Below are 16,831 nucleotides of genomic sequence, written 5' to 3'. Positions count from 1 at the left end.
TACACTTGGCACTGGAGTCACTGACAGATAATGCTCCATGTAGATGCTGTATTTTGGAGAAAAGAACTTTGGAGCTTCAAAGATGCAGTGTATTTTTTAAAAGTAAAGATCTACCGGGAATGTTTTTTCATCTTGTTTATACTTCTTTGAAAGCTGTTAGCACAGTAAAAAGTTAATTTCTCAAAACTTTAAATTGTTGCTGTCCTACATGCAGGATCTAGGAATGTAAAAATAGTACACAAATCAAATATTGAGTGGGCAGTAAATTATTATTTGGTTAGTTTATTTAGGTTTATAAATATTACTGTCTGCAGTACATACTACTATTAATTCATTGTATTGCATTATGCTGCTAAATTTAAGCTGCTGGCTCCAGAGAGGGAACAAGTTGGGATAGAAGAAAAATTGTTTGTAAGTTAGCTCTCACTTTTTTTACAAGATTTATGTGTTAGTGTGCAGTCTTCAAGCGCTATCTTCTGGTAGAGGGATAGCAAGATCAGCTTTGCTAATGTAGTCCAGATGTTTATTAGTCCTGAGGGTATATGTGCTGTTGTAGTTCCCTGGTGCTGTGTTATACTTGCTTGCAATGCTAGACAGCCAATTAAGAAATTAGTTCATGTTAAACTTTCTTTTCCTGATACACCAGCAAACTGATGATGTGGTTTTTCTGGTGGAACAAGAGAGTATTCTTTACTTGTTTTCTGTTACTGGTGAATATATAAACCATGCAGGCTGCATGGGCTTAGTGCATCAGCAGCAATACAGCTACCTCAAGCAAGTGGTTTTAATTGAGCTAATTCACATTAAAGTGTTTTGGTAAGTGTCTGTTTTTCTTAATTCTGAGGTTTAACTGGCACTGTCATTTTTAGAGACCCATCTGTTTACAAGACATTACTTATATTATTAACACACTGTCTGAAAGCTGAAGACTTAAATTCTATGCAGAGAGATCAGAGGGATTTTTTGTTATAGTTTTTGTGAAAATAACACTGCTACACTCTTGCTGGTGTTCTTAAATTTTTTAATAAAATATGTTTTAAATAGCAATGCCTGTGACAATTTTGACTTAGCCTTGACATTTTTTTTTCCAAATAAAATGCAAATATGTTGAATCTCACTCCAATGTTCCTGAAATCCCAGGAATTATGTGAGACACTTAAATTTTCTCAGGGTCTTCTACAATTTTATTTTTCTGTGTAGAATTTCTGTAAGATAATGAATATATGTATTTTTTAATCTGAAGAGAAATTAATTTGTTTTGGTTTTACTTAATTCTGTAAGATGGCCGGGTTGTTTTCCTGGATGCAGATTACTGCAGAGCTTTGGTTTTTTACTTTCTCATTATTGTGCATTTTTAGTTCTTTCAAAAGGAAAAATCTTTCCACAAATTCTTCTTCAAACTCACTGTAGATCTTGTCTGTGGTAACAGTGGATAATACACTTAAATCACTGCAACGTTTTAAAGCTGTCATAAAGATGAGTTGTGTTTAATAAGTGGTGTAGGAGTTACACAGTGAACAGAATCATAGCACAGCCTGAAGACAGGAAAGCTGAGTTCACTGAGTTAGTTAATACAGTGTGTCAGTCACAATTGTGAATGATGTAGCTAATTAGATTTATTTACTTATGTGTCTTATACTATGAACAGTAAAATGATGAGTGGAAGAACTGACAGTTATTTTGGTAATGATAATGCTGCTGTGATGGGCCATAGGAAATTTCTTTAAAATCCTTTAAAGAATTATAAGAGAAAGAACTTCCTTCAAAATGAACTAAAACCCAATACTGTCACCTATTGGAAGTTTGTGATAAGTTTCACAATACTTTATATTGCCCTTTAAGCCCCAGCTGTTGAAGTAAAAGGATTAGGTATATTTTTTCTGCCATGCTGCACTGACACCAGAATTAATGTGTTTTGAATAGTTTTTGCTTTGCGTTACTCCTAAATCTGAGTATTTCAGAGTTACAGCTGGTAGTCGTCCTCTGTGACCTTCCTGTTATTTTAAGTGAATGTAGGTATCAATGGAAAAGATCAACAGTATAAGCTCAAATGCTGGGATTCTCACTACAAAATTCAGCATTAATTATCAGGGACAGTTTCATCTCAGTATAAGAAAATATATTTCTGCATTGAGAACAATCAATCACTGAAGTAAGCTCCCCAGTGACATTGTAAAGCTGCCATCACTGGAGGTTTTCAACATTGAACTGGACAGAGTGCTAGATAATCCCACCCTAGCTCTCTTTCCCATGAAAGGTTGGACTAAATGGCCTTCTGAGATCCCTTCCAACCTGGGGAGTTCTATAATGCTGGGAATTTTGATTGATTAAAGTTTACTTGTTACAGCTCAGTTGAGCAATGCTGAAGTAGTTTTTGATGACTACTTTCAGAAATGTCTCTATAAGGTGAAATGCATAAAGCAGCAATTTAGACATTTAAAAAGTTATTGACAGTGTCACAGTACACTTAAAAATTATCATAATCCTCTTATTCTTCTTATATGGTTGGTTTTCAAAATGCATGCTAGACTCCAAGTATCTACCTCCATCAGATTAGATCCTCGCTTAGACTTGTGAATAGTGACCTACATGTGGACAGGCACCCAAAGTAAAAAATAATTGTTTGATACACTGGAAAATATTTTGTGGGTTTGTAGTTATGTATAAATAAGGACATTTACAAAGGAAACGTGCCATTAGTTCATCTGATTCCTGATGGATGGATTCTCTCTACCTGAACTTTGTAGAGGCAAAGCAGCTAAGTAATAGTTGAACACTCTGCCTTTAACTGCTTCAGCTAGACACAAAAGAAACTTTTGCTGTTGAAAAATGTATTTAGGACATAGACCAGAAAAAAAAGCATGGGCAATGTCAAGCATAAATACATTTTTATCCATGGCTTTCAAGCAACTTGTTAATTTACGTTTTAATTAGGCCATTAATTATAAACAGAGAAGGATACAGTCCAAAGAATGGCATTTTCCCCATGGTACTTGTCGTTTTGGCTTTGCTACAGGAGTCAGTATTGGTAGCATTGATACAGATGAACAAAGAGTCTTAAGTAAAGCAAGACTAAGAATGTTTTTGCAAGATAACATTTGTATCACTGAAATAAATTAGAATTCCATATGCAGTATACAGTTTGATGTCAGTTGATGTGCAAAATTATTCTAACTTTTGGGTTTTTTCCCCTCTGCCCAGGCAACGCATTGCTCCACAGCCCCATGCTGGACCTGGACAGTGATGTGCGTCCATCACCGATCGGCCATCTCAGTCAAACCGCTTCACTGAAAAGGGGCAGCAGCTTTCAGTCTGGCCGTGATGATGGTAGGCATCTGTTCCATTCGAAAAAAAAGCTGCAGGCCCCACTGTCCACTGTGTGGTGTAATCAAAAAACCCAAACAAAAACCCACATACTCTGTGCTTGTTTTGGATTGTTACAAAATACAATTCTTTCTTCCTATACACCACTCCTGCTTACTAAAGAAGTTCTCCATGTTTTCTGCAAGCAAAGAGCAGTTCATAAAATTCAAATTCGAGTTCAAAGTTTGCTTCTTAGAATGTAGTTAAAGTAGTAAAAGTATATTTTTCTACAAGATCAGATCCTTTCTCTTGCATGCATAGCCACCTACTGCCTACTACGTTTTGCTTGTTATACCTTTTGTGTGTGTTTGCTGAGATGATGGTTCTCCTTGCAATTGCACATTCTGTGACTTCACATATCTGGCTCTCTGATTCTTTAAACCCAAAAAGGGAAACAAAATGTTAGACTAAGCTCAAGCAGTCTGTCTATCCACAACCAGCTGAGGCCTTCTGTGTTGTGTCATCAATACCCTTATCCAAACAACTTCTTCTCAGGAATCTTTCAATAGTGACATCACAGGAGACAGAAAACATGCTTTTCACAGAACAGATCATTCTTTACTGAAATAGCTGTCTTACTCTTACCCTTGTCATTTCTCAGCCCAAAGCCTTTCATGGAGGTAATTAACAACTATTACAAAGCAAAACACTAAATTGCTGGTTGTTTTTAGTGGAATTAGTGGAATGCCGTCCACTAATAATATGAATGCCACACTTAATGTAGCAAGCAACACCCAAAATCCAGTTTATTTTTAAGTTGTTTGAATTATTTTGCATGAGCAGGGACTTAATTGCATATATGGCTGACAATTCCATTTTGATTATTTTGCTTTTGAAGTCTTAGTTATGGATCTGTTACCTTTTATAAACTGAAAAAGGTACATTTACAGCAAGTTTTGCATGTTCTGTATTCACCAATTTAAACCAAGATTCAAAGGAAAACTGAAGAATTGGAGCACTATAATAATCCATCCCAATTATAGATGCATCTGAGTTGAGTTCCTTGGTGCTTAGGTGCACAAGACCACTAATAGCTCTGCCATCCTTGTTCTTCTCTGAATGGAGAGACAAAGCAGACCTACAATTTAGGATGCCTGTGCAAGAGCTGCCATTCCAAATGTGCTGTGGTGTGTTCTGTTTTCAGTTTGTTTGTGGATCTTTTTAGTTTTGGGTAAATGTAAGGAATCTCTGGGCTTTTTTGGTGATTTGATGTGTTTCGGGTTTTTTTTCTCCAATATGTTTGACAGTGATTGTCCAAGATATTGGTTAAAGAAATTATTATGAATTCAAAACTACAGCATTCAAATAACATTCAGCTCTTGCTTGAGCATATGTTCATGAGAATATATAAACAATAGACAAAAGCTCTAGTTTCCTCTTTAGATTGTTATAGCAGAGATTATAATAAAATCAACGGAATAAAATATAGATTGGAGCTTTCTCTAGTAACAAAGTAAAAATATCCTGAATTTATGGCCATAACCTTTTGATATTGATGTGCAATATTGATGTGTAGCTTATTCTAAGAGGTATCTGCTGTCTGCAGGCTTGGGACTAAATCTGAAATATGCATCCTCAAGGAGAAAAGAATTTCACAGATGAAGTAAATCTTGCCAGTATGTTTCCAGTTACCAGCAGACATCCGTGGTTATAACCTTAAATTGGTGCCGGAGCTTTTGGCAAAGATGAAATGGTTTTTCAAAGGAACTGAATTTTTTTTCATTAGAAGTTGAGGTTTGTAGAAGTTACAGAGCCTCTGCTGCTATAACTCTGTTGGCACAGCTTCCTGATACAGTGACAGCTTGTTAATGAAAGTTTTTCTGCCACTGAGTCTTGACCAGTTCTCTGGCAGTCATAAACCAAGCCAGTGAAAGTATCTTACCTGTGTCCACACTAGGAGCTTTTCTAGTAGAACTTTGACATTTTCATGTCTCCTAAACAGATATATAACTCTCAGCACATTTGCACTTGAGTTATGTCAGACCCTCTTTCCAAATTTTGGGCTTCCATTGTGATTTTATTTTCGAATACTAATTCAAAATGCCTAAACTTTTTGGCCATGAGAAGAAATGGGTAGGGCCATTTTCTATTCTCCAGTAAAGAAGCGGAGCAATACGTGATCCACACCTCGACAAATGGAAGCTGCTGAAGGTATGCTGTACTTCAAGGAGATTCAAGACTGTCTACCAACACAATAAAATAGTGAGGCTCTGGTGAAGCCTACTAGTATGTAATGTGCTATTAGGCAGCTATTTTTGCCTAACTGGTGAATTCCTGTTGTGCGTAGGCAACATTCTTTAGCAAAGTAGATAGAAAAAGTGCTATTTCATGCAACGTTTTTCTGCATTTCCACAGTGTTGCATAGGCTGATATCATATTCTTAAATTTATCATTTGTACAAGACCTGAGTTTATACATCAAAAACACCACATCAACAAATATGTCATTTTAAAGTGTTTTGCAGGCTTTGGTGATTTGTGTTGGGGTTTTTCAAAAAATATATGATTTCTTTGTCCAAGTATTCCAAAGCAGACTGTAGTTCCTGAAGTGAAATACAAGTCTCTTATCACTGTTGTGCTGATACCCTGTTTTGTTAAACCACTCTAATCATGAAGGTTTCAATGGAGAACCTGGATGGTTATGGAAGAATATTTTACAAGGTTTCCTTTATTTTCTGTGTTAATGACTATATCTGCCTCTGTTCAGTTTTCTCTTTACCCCCTTTTTCCCATTTCAGAGGAAACTGAAAAACATTATCTGTTGCCAAGATTTCATTAGAAACTTCTCTAATGTCTTGACTGCTTTCACATTACCTTACATTTTAGAGTGGTTTGAAGACAGAAGACTGTCTGAATGGACAGTCTTTAGGTCTGAATGGACAGTCTTTAGGTGGATTGCTTTAGATACCCCCACAAGGGGAAGTATTCTGTAGATACTGTCACAGTGCTGGCACCTTGTAAGCGTACGAGAGAAGAAAGAGCTTGTATGTGTACAGATTGTGTACACGTATATGGACCAGGCTTTAAATTTTCTATTTTTACCCAAAAGGTTTTATATATACTGTATAGTCACTTGTGTAATACAGTGCAGCAGCAAGCTTGTAGTACATTCTTGTTATTTTCAAAAATATTAATGTTGCTTTTTCCATCCTCTCTTCCACTTTTAGCTTGGCGATACAAAGCTCCTCAGCAAGTTGTATTTGTTGAAAAGTTGACAAAACTTGTTGTAAGTCAGCTGCCCAACTTCTGGAAGCTCTGGGTTTCCTATGTGAATGGAAGTTTATTCAGTGAGGTATGGATTCTTCTATATAAAGGACTTATAAGTAACAAAGGTCTGTACTAATTATATTTGAAGTATTATATTTCACTGGTAGAAGTAACAACTTACTTTAGTAAGATATTTTTCTTTTTAAAATAACGTAAGCATACAGTGGAATTACGTTAAATTCTGACAGTGGGGACTGTGTGTGTGACTGTGTCTGTGTTCCAGTTGCTGGACTCAATAATATCTGTGTACTTTCACCTCTTACTCATAGCTGGCCCTTCACTGGTGATCCGAAGAAATAACACATTGCGTGAAGGGTAGAGATATGTAAAAAGCAGAGTCATAAAGAAAAAATATTGTTTCCTTTCTTTGGAAAAGGAGTACTCATTTCTTGAGTTTTAAGTATTTGGAAGTGGGGTTAGGTTCAAGACCAGAATTGCAAAATAATCAAGGCACTGAGCAGAATTCACAGACACATTACAGGGAGTCTAGTCTGGAAGGGTAGTCAGCTGCAACTACCTGTGCTACTACTCCTTCTTGCTCAGATGATCTGATTTTTCCAAATCATCCTGATAATGCAAGAAGAGGAAAAGCAGTTGTAATGATTTATGACACATGTTGTTTTTATATGCACACTCTTAACAGATTTTGAAAGGATACCTCTCAAAATTATTTTGTGGTATCATGTATTCTGTTGTGTTTAAATTCTGAAGTCATCATATCTATCTACTATTCTTTGCAGCTTTAGTAGGAAAAGCAAAAGCCTTTGAAAAAGAACATTTGGAAGCTTATGTTCTTAATTTCCAAAGAATTAATCTATCTTCTGCTACTGTTTATAAATCAATATGCTGTTTTCATATGATGATACTGATAGATACTATAGCACTTTACACGTTGAACACAATGTACAGGGCATTATAGCTTCAGTGAAATAGATGCTATGTGTGATCCTCATTTTGCATTATAAAAATCAAAAGAAAAATATGGCATTTACACCTAATGTTCAGAGAAGGAAGTAAAATCAAGAATAAACCTTAGTACTCTTGACTTTCACAAAAATAATTTATTTCATAAGGGAAATGACAACCTTTATTTGTGACACCAGTACTATTGAAATTTAGACTTTACAAATACACCTGTTAAGTTTACTGTGATTTTTTTTTTCTGTGTACAATGAAATAGAAAGCAGTTTCTAGAGAAACAAAGACTTGAACTGTAAACAAGATTAAGGAATCTTGCTCACGAAAATGACTGCAAGTGGAAAATGTATCGATCTTCTGTCTTGCTTGAACAAAATGTTGTTTCAATGTATAAAAAAGAGAAAAAAGAAGTAGTTTTATTGCTAGTCTGTAAAGTACATATACTCTTATATGTTTGGGCCTAATTCTGAACTTCTGAGAAATTAATCCCCACACATTTGATTTCTTCCACTCCTTTGGTCCTTATAGAAGCCTCACAAGTTCTTGGGGAGATAGGAAGGAATCCATTTCTCCTGTGTGTTCTGCATGCCACAGCCAGTTGAGGATGAGTGGAGAGGAGGGGGTGGCATAAGCTGGAAGATTTCTAGAGCACCTAGGAATATCTGTCATCACAGTGCATTCAAGACTGAAAGTTTGTGTTTTGCTGTCAGAAACAGTACAAATTTTAATTGTCCATGAAGAAAATTTTACCATGTTTTTTGATATATATCATCAATCAGAAAGCAAGGCAACTGCTACATTTTTTTTAAGATACATCCTATAAAAATGGTATACAGGGTTAATTCAGTTAGCTTATTTAAGTCTTCAAGACATTTAAAAATGTAGAAAGAAAATCTCCACATATGCATTTCAGGATGTATTTTATATTGTTCAGTTTGTAGGTTTTTGGCAGGTAGGGTGTTCTTTTTAGTTTTGAAAGATTAGCTGTATGCCTTAAAATATTGTCAGTTAAAATGTGTGTGGTATTTCAACAGTTTGAAAAGTTGAGTTCTTTGAATCACTCTAGGTGAAGTCACAAATGTGAGTAGTAACCGTTGATCTTACCACAAGATAGTTTTGGTCTGTCTGTGCAGGAAAGGTTTAAGATTGGTCTTCAGCAAAACCACTGAAAAAAAAAAAAAAAGTATCAAGGATCTATGAATTGCTCTGCTTAATCCAGCTGCAAACCAGTGTCAATTTAAAGTTTCTATTTGAAGTTTCAAGGAATACAACTTATTTTCTTTTTAATGCTTTAGAAGAGAGAAGTGGGAGTTAAATGTAGCAGTAATTTGAAGGTTGTTCTCCTTGTCTGAAATGGTATAATTCAGAGCTTTAATATACAAGAGTTTTATAGTTACGTATTTTCCAAAACTGTTAAGTAGTTTGATTTTTCTCTAATTTTTGCTCACTTCAAATTATTTATTTTATCTTAAAAACCTTAAATGCTTTAACTAACGAAGGATTTTGAAAAACAGAGCATTTCAAATGAATAATTTGAAAGTAAACTGATCGTCTTTGAGGACACTCCTGTCATGTTATTGCACTTCTTGTCCAGTAGATGTTGCTGTACAAGCATAAAATAGGAGATTTTCTAAGTATAAAGTTCAACATCTGCACTTCACCTAGGATTTGAAATAACTTTTTCAATGTAATTTACTCTACTGAGATCTCAGTACTCTTCACAGAAGGGTAGAACTACAAACAGGAAGACTATTAGTCAAATCATGTTTTTCTTCAACTGTAACTGTCTCATGCAAAGTGTACTCATGTTCCTCTGTTCTCAAAGAAGTGACAATAAAGATACTACTTATTTTGCAGTCTCTTTTACAATTAGTTGAATTATTTAAACAGCATTGTAACAAAATACTTTTGTTACTAATGTTTTTGTTCCTAAATTAAACAAAAACCCTGCAGCCCTCTCCCTCACATCATGCATTTCTAAATTGCCTTCATTCCAAAATTTGTCTCCCACTTCACATTGATGTCTTTCTCTGGTCAGTTTCCAGGCTAAAAAAATACAGTTTCTTCATGTAAACATGATGCACAAATTGACTATGTATGTTTGAGATCTCACTAACACTGCAGTGAGAAAACTTAAACCTCAGGAAGTTTGTACTGCTTGAGCTACTCTTATGCTCAAAGTCTCTGACTTTGTCTTAAGCGCACATTTTTCCTCAGAATTAAACATTAGGGTATTTACCTACAGTAAGTTGAGTTTATTGAGATATATAGTCTTTGCTTAGTGAAATGCCCTGAGTTCGTTTTTATAATTACATCATAAACTCATCGGTTTTCACTTCTTCACCTTGAAACCCCTTTTTTCAGAATTATTTTAACAGTGGTTATAAGATACTTACACTTTTCAATTTTCTCATTTTCACAAGACTGCTGAAAAATCTGGCCAAATGGAAAGATCAAAGAAAAATGCCAGGCAAAGACAAAATGATTTCAAGGTAAGTAGTTGGGGGAGATGTGGTGGGGAGAACCCTAATTTCTTTCATTTGTCTTTCATGGCAAGATACTTTAGTGTCACCTTGAAAAATAAGATTTCCCATATAATTTGTGTACTCTTATACCTCCTTTTCCTCCCTTCTCTACCATATGGAACCATCTGTAAATCTAACATTTCTCCCTGTTGTATATAGCAAATACATGGCTGCTTAGGCATCTTAGAAGAGATTTTTCCTTGATTTTTCTTCCCCTCCTTCTGATGCAGAAAATGATTCAGGAAGTGATGCACTCTCTGGTAAAACTTATACGTGGAGCCTTGCTTCCATTCAGCCTCAGAGAAGGAGAATTAAGACAGTATGGTGGCTGGGAGATGAAATCTGAACTTTCTGGCCAGTGGCTAACACATGTTATCCAGACTGTAAGGTAAATGGATCTCTGGACCCATAAAATCATTCTGTTCATGTCATATGTGTGCTTTAAGACAAAATGTTTTATTCATTGTGTTAAAAACCCTGAATTTTTAGGATTCTATGTACAACTGTAATTATCAATGTCTTATGGTATAGTCTTATTACATAATAATATATTCATTTTTTTCCCATATCATCTTATGAAAAAGTTTGAACAAAATATTTGCCTGGCACAGCATAGAGCATAGGCACTCAGTGAATGAAACACGATTTAATTCTTTAGGGTAGAAGACAATTATTTGCTGCATTTGCTACATATCTTCCTATCTTTGTCAAAATGGGTGAAGATATCATGTTTTTCACTGTAGTTATTCTTAGATCACAATTTACTATTACAGTTGTTTAATGGAAGGTGATACTCCTGCTTATAATGTCATTCAGCTTCTATTTTTTTATAAAATCAATAATGTATATTTCATTAATTATGAAATTACTAATATACAAAATTTGCTTGCATTTGTCTGTGGGGCCTACAAGAGTTGTCATTACCTTTTGAAAAGTAACTACTCCTTTTCAGTAATACACGGGTATGATACTGTACTATTTATCTTGAGTTTTCAAAGCAGGTAACAGGCAAAGCACAGATGAAGAGAAAGGGGTATAAGCATGTGTAGATATTCTTAGTGCAGATGGGGTGATACACACCTGTTGTCAAGTCTGTTTAACACTTTCTGTCACTCTGTTGTCACTTAAATTATCTGTACTGTAACCACATAGAAAAATATTTCCATGTGAAGTTTGTTATTCTGGCTGAGTTTTATGGAATGCTTTCAATTTAAGAAGGAGCTGATTTGATGAAAAGATATAAAGGGGCACCAATGTTGTCCTTTTATGAGAAGCAAGCCATGAGTTCCACTCAAATTATAAAATTCTAGCCTTTAGCACTTGCACATCTGAAATACTGGCTTGGAAATGTAAGCAACTGTTCTCTAAAGGTGAGCTGTGCTCCTGCCATCTGAGATAAATCCAGGCTAAGGCTACAGACTACATGAAGACTCTCTTTCAGAGAATCTCCTTTTGCTTTCCGGGCACTACCCTTATAATGAACAACTGAACTGAGAGCTAGGGAAATCCTCTCTCCCTCCTACTCCTTTCTCCACCTTGTTTTCTTAGTGATGCCACTTGAGCAAAGTGGGCAAGACTTTACTGAAAAGTGATCAAAAGTAGAAAATAAAAGGAGAACCTGGAGAAGAGGAATGGAACATCTCATCATAGAATATTGATCGGTGGTGACCAGGTCAGAAGTTTGTGCAAGTGCTGCAAGTACGTTAATTTTCAAGCCCCCACACTTTGACAGTCTGACAAAATTCTTGTGACTCACTAATGATGAAGGTGGGCTGTTCCCAAGAGAAGTCTACACATTGCCTAAGATCTTTATATATTTATTTATTTATTTTATTTATTTATTATACTTTCACCGTTCATAACTGAAAGACATTGTGAAGCACATGACAGAATTTTATTATTTTTTGCCATCTCACAAATGATTTACTGTTTTCTGCTTGTATTTAAGACTGATAGAACTCACAGTATTAGATAACAAGGAGTTATCATTACATCTGTCTGATCTTAATTTTTCTGCTTGTATGTATGTCTCACACAGCTGATATCACGCATACATATTTCTGTGTATCACACAGGTGGTAGCACAGTCTTTCTCTTGTACCCCATCCTGTCATTGCCCAGTATGAATAGGTTCCAGAGAATAAATTAGAGCTATACAATCAAGTGAGCCATTGCTGATAAGATTTTTGCCTTACTATAAAGGTATGAAAGGTATGTATTTGTTAGGGTGTATTATAAGAGAGAAAGGATGATCTTAGGGTTGTGACAGCTGTGTGCTCAGTGGAATCAACTCTAAAGTACAGGGCTTCTGTGCAGTCGAAAGTGATTTAACTTTCTCACAGATGGGTATTTACACTGTGTTTCCTGGCTGGCTGAGACAGTACAAATTTTTTCTAATCTACTAATTCAGTAGTTGTGCTGGGTGGAGAGCAGGCTCATTAATGGTGGAAGTTTGGTTTGTGCCCAATACCAGGGGTTTGGAACTGGAGCCTACAGGTGGATGATTGGAAATGTTCCACCTGTTTGCTTTGTGCCTTCTATTCCTCCACTTTGGCACTTCCTATTACCTGTACTGTCCTCAGTACTAGCAGTAAGGCAGATGGCAGTGACTACCTTTGAAATGTCCTTCCTTACAGATCCAGGAGTTGGATAAAAGCAGTGAACATCCCTCTGTGCCCCTAAGTCTGAGTGCAGCTGCAGCTTTTTAGTTGAAAGCTGAAAAGCTAATTCTTGCAAGTAGCTGCTGTTACTATTTCTAAGGGAAAAAATAACAGAAATTAATATCTCCATCCTCACCTGTAATACCAGTGTTTTGTGCCTGGTCAGAGTTGGAAGCAAAACAGTGAATTAATTTACTCTGCCCATGGTGCAGTAGCTGTATTTTGGCTCCTTGAATATGTATATTCTTAGCAATCTGATGCACAGCCACATCACCATTTCTGGCAGCTTAATCATGGTTACTGTTTTCATGCAAATAAAAAAATATCACAGAAACCTGGTTGTGGATCTTGTATTTGACTTAGGCATTCATCTAAAAACAACAAAAAAAGTTGCTTGTGCTCCAGAAAGATTATTCTTGGATCATAGGACAGGAGATCAATCAGGGAAGTGCAAGATACTACAAAAAAGGTGGCATGTTGCTGTGATGACATTTTTGTAATCTTAGAGAAAAATAAATCTGCATTTACAATCTTCTTATTTTAATAAATAACTAATCTTCTCAGAATGGGATAATTGGTTTTCAAAAACATACTGAGAATGGAGCTGTTGTATTTATATATGCAGAAAATGTCTGAAAAATTCAGTGTAGTCATATCAGCTCAAAACCCCTTCATATTTACACTTCCACTTCACTTTATTTGTTTTCTAGGCTTAGTTCTGAGTCTCTTACTGCACTCGAGATACCCAATGACATGCTTCAGATCATCCAGGATCTTATTCTGGACCTTCGTGTACGTTGCATTATCGTGACCTTACAACACACAGCTGAAGGTAATGGAAGGCTGCAGGTCCTCTTGCTCACTGTCAATCTTTGTACCCCTAATTAGGCCAAACCGTGGTCTGATAGATAATCGCGTTTGTTACAGGTGTTGTAGTGGCAGTGGACTCATCTGATTCTGTAGTCTCTCACAAGAGTTACTCAAATACTTCATTTTTCTGCCAGAAATAAGTAATGAGTATTTTCTTCCCTCAGTCTAATAAATTGAGTAGGTTAGGCTTGTTTCTTTTGGGTTGAGACAGTTCTACAATGCAAGTGATTTATTTCACTATGCAGCTTTTCCATGTTGGAAATAGAATTTATTTTCTTTCTTGAGGTTTTCTATAACATGAAGAACTAAATAAGCAGTGTCCCACCCCCAAGGACAAAAAAAAAAGCCCAAAACAACAATCCACAGCCCTTTATAAAGTATTTTAGTTGTATGGTTTCCAGGGCTTTTTACTAACATTGTAATCCCCAGGGTTTCCCACTGTGTACACAACTTTTGCCATAAGTGTCTGGATTGTGAAGACCAGTAACACATTCTTTAAATCTAATGTGACTCTATACCACCAGAGGCCATTCTTCTTTCTGTCTTGTATTCAACTCTGAAACTTAAATTTTAATTAAGTAGATCTCCTAGAAATAAATGTCTCTCCTAAAATCGGGGCAGATTGATTTACTAATTCCCTTAGCAGGGCCATGGGATTTTTTTCCAAAAGACTATTTACCCTCAATGTTAAAAAAAAATTATGGCTTTTTAATATTACAATTTAGTCACTTTTCATCTTTAACATATGTATGTTAAGAGTTTTACTCTAGGCTTAAGTATGCCAAGCATAAGTGGCTATATCAAACAAGTTTTTAAACTTTTGGTTATGACAAGACATTAGTTATCTATGGTTTATTTGTTACAATATTGATATGAATTGCATTCTTGACTCTTGTTTTATTAAATCCCATTTCACAATTAACAATTTTTATTCTGCATTAATATCAAGCAAGCTGGCTGAACAAGTTCATACATTGTCTTGTCTCCTTAAATCTCTGTGAAGTATTATCACAATTTCAGATTTCACATAAAGTATGAGAAAGACTTTTTTGCTTTTCATCCCTTAGCACAACTGAGTTCAATTGTTTTTTCTTGATGGTGTAAGAGATTTTTTTCCTTTTAATTGTGACATGAGTATGATCTTATTGGACTGACTTATTCTTCTGTCTAGGAACTGTGAGGGAGTCCTCAGATGTCCTGCTGTTTCAAAGGAAGGAAGTATTTAGCTCTCAACCATTTTCTTGACAGTCCTTGGCTTATCCAATCTCTGTCTCCAGCACAGTGCAGAGAGCTCCAATATGTGACCAATGATGAAAAAATCTGTTGTATTACTGGTTTTACCTACTTGTTGCATCAAGGCAATAGCCCAGTTCTTTGTTCAGATGCAGAGTTTCTGCTCTGCATGTTCTGATTGCTGGCCACACTTTCTGTGTAGGAAAAACGCTTGTGGTAGTCTGCACCGTAGTTTTTAATACAAGCAGTTCATACTTTTCTTTCTTGAATCAAAAGAAAGCAGATCCCTAAGGATGCTGATATGTGTTATTGGCTGGATAATGTAGCTCTCTTTTGTCTAGCCATAACAGCAGCCTTCCTCAGCCGCTGCTTCCATCCCCTATCAGGGAAGCAGTTCTGTGTGTTGGCTATAGCATCAAACAGGAGGAAAGATGACTGCTTGTGTCATAGTTCTCATTCTGTTGCATTGCATACCTTATCTGTGGGCCTCTTTTTTTTTGTTCTTTGCCTCCTAAAGAAAATTGTACTTCTGGAATGTATTTAAGATAGTGGGGATTTTTTTCTGCACATGACCGGGTTAATTTGGCCCTTGAAAAAACTTGTTATTGGGGAACGAGTGAAAGTACAGGTAATGGATATTCTTATGGAGCTATGTAAAGGTATCTCAGGAGTAGCTATATTTGCAATATGTAAGCCAAAAAGGCTCCTCCTGGACTTGAATTCCACCTCTCTAATATCTCTGAAATATGAGTAAAGTGCTGATATAACCTTCAGTCTCATCTCTTGTTGCATGTTTTAAGTTGGTAAAGGCATTCAGTTGTAGTTAAAATATTCAGATGTAGTTAAAATATTCATTAGAGCACTTTAGCTTTTCAAATACCATAAACCTGCCCACGCACAGGAGTTTTTTTGTTGTCTTATGATAAACACCATGTACACATTCTGGCCCTGAGAGGCAGTCTGTGTTCTTTCCCTCCTGTATGTGGTCGCTGGTCATAAAGGTCATGAAAGAGAAATTATGTGAATGCCAGACTAGACAGGGAGTTACAAATACATGTATTTGATTGGAATTTGATGAGCAGTGAAATATGAGAAAGAAAATTGGTGGGTTTTATATTTGTGTTAGCTAAGAACAGAATGCAAAAGTAAGCAGCCACAAAAAAATGTAAAGGCAGACCAGTGCAATCTAAACCCTTAGAAGAATATCAATTGAATTAAGTAGAAAAGTGAACAGAGTCATTATTCTACACAATCCCTTAATGCCTTTTATCCTCACTGAGCCTATACTTCTGTGAGAGGTGAGAGTTGCAGAGTATGATGCTATAACTAAGCTTCTTAATTTAGCTACAGAAAGCACTAAGATTTTGAAGAAAACTTTTAGCATGCATTAGTTATCTTCTTTTTTTTATTTTTAGAAGAGATGGTAATTCACTGAAATTTTTGTTTCATTTAAAAGAGAGTTTCATGATGCGCAGACACTTCTGATGAGCATTTTCTGTGTGGGAAAACTGTATGTCAAAGCCCTGCAAACCGCACACAGTTCATCTTTGTTCTGTTTACACTTCAGTTAAGCCCAAAACATGGTGATAATGCACACCATCCAGAGAAGAATTGTGTTTTTATAGTGCATAAGTTTTGGATTCACATCCCAATAAATAGTTATACAGTAGGCTTGTATAAGTTAACACCTTCTGGGTAGTGGAAGAGAGTGCTTTTTGTATATGCGTTCATGTACTTTTGAAGAAAATCTAGCCCCATGGATCTTTGACCCTGAGTGGGGATCCTGTGCCTCTTTTATAGTTCTGAATATGAATTATATGATGTCCTTTCTGTCTTTGCTAAAATGTTAGGCAGTTTCTCTTTCATTTTTAATTAAGAGCTAGAGCATTATAAGCTAGAGACTTGGGTTCTTAGTTGAAGTATTTTATGTTGTGATTAAAAATTTACAAAACAAAAGCAAACCAAAAGCCTTTGCAATATTCCTTTAATTCTAAGC

At 35.8% G+C, this 16,831-nt stretch overlaps 1 protein-coding gene across 2 annotated transcripts in view; it reads left to right on the top strand.

Annotated features, from left to right (window-relative positions):
* EXOC2 (exocyst complex component 2) overlaps nt 1–16,831 on the top strand; it is a 127,752-nt gene that overhangs the window by 62,883 nt on the left and 48,038 nt on the right. For both annotated transcript variants that reach the window (XM_053987347.1, XM_053987338.1), the window contains exons 12-16: nt 3,202–3,327; nt 6,530–6,654; nt 9,971–10,039; nt 10,303–10,460; nt 13,443–13,564. In XM_053987347.1, the coding sequence (XP_053843322.1) occupies nt 3,202–3,327; nt 6,530–6,654; nt 9,971–10,039; nt 10,303–10,460; nt 13,443–13,564 (600 nt within the window). The remainder of the gene's footprint in view (nt 1–3,201; nt 3,328–6,529; nt 6,655–9,970; nt 10,040–10,302; nt 10,461–13,442; nt 13,565–16,831) is intronic.

The sequence above is a fragment of the Vidua macroura genome, chromosome 1 (genome assembly GCF_024509145.1).
Source record: "Vidua macroura isolate BioBank_ID:100142 chromosome 1, ASM2450914v1, whole genome shotgun sequence".
NCBI classification, from domain to species: Eukaryota; Metazoa; Chordata; class Aves; order Passeriformes; family Viduidae; genus Vidua; species Vidua macroura.
Note: the sequence above shows the minus strand (reverse complement) of the source record. Positions and strands in the feature narration are given on the sequence as shown.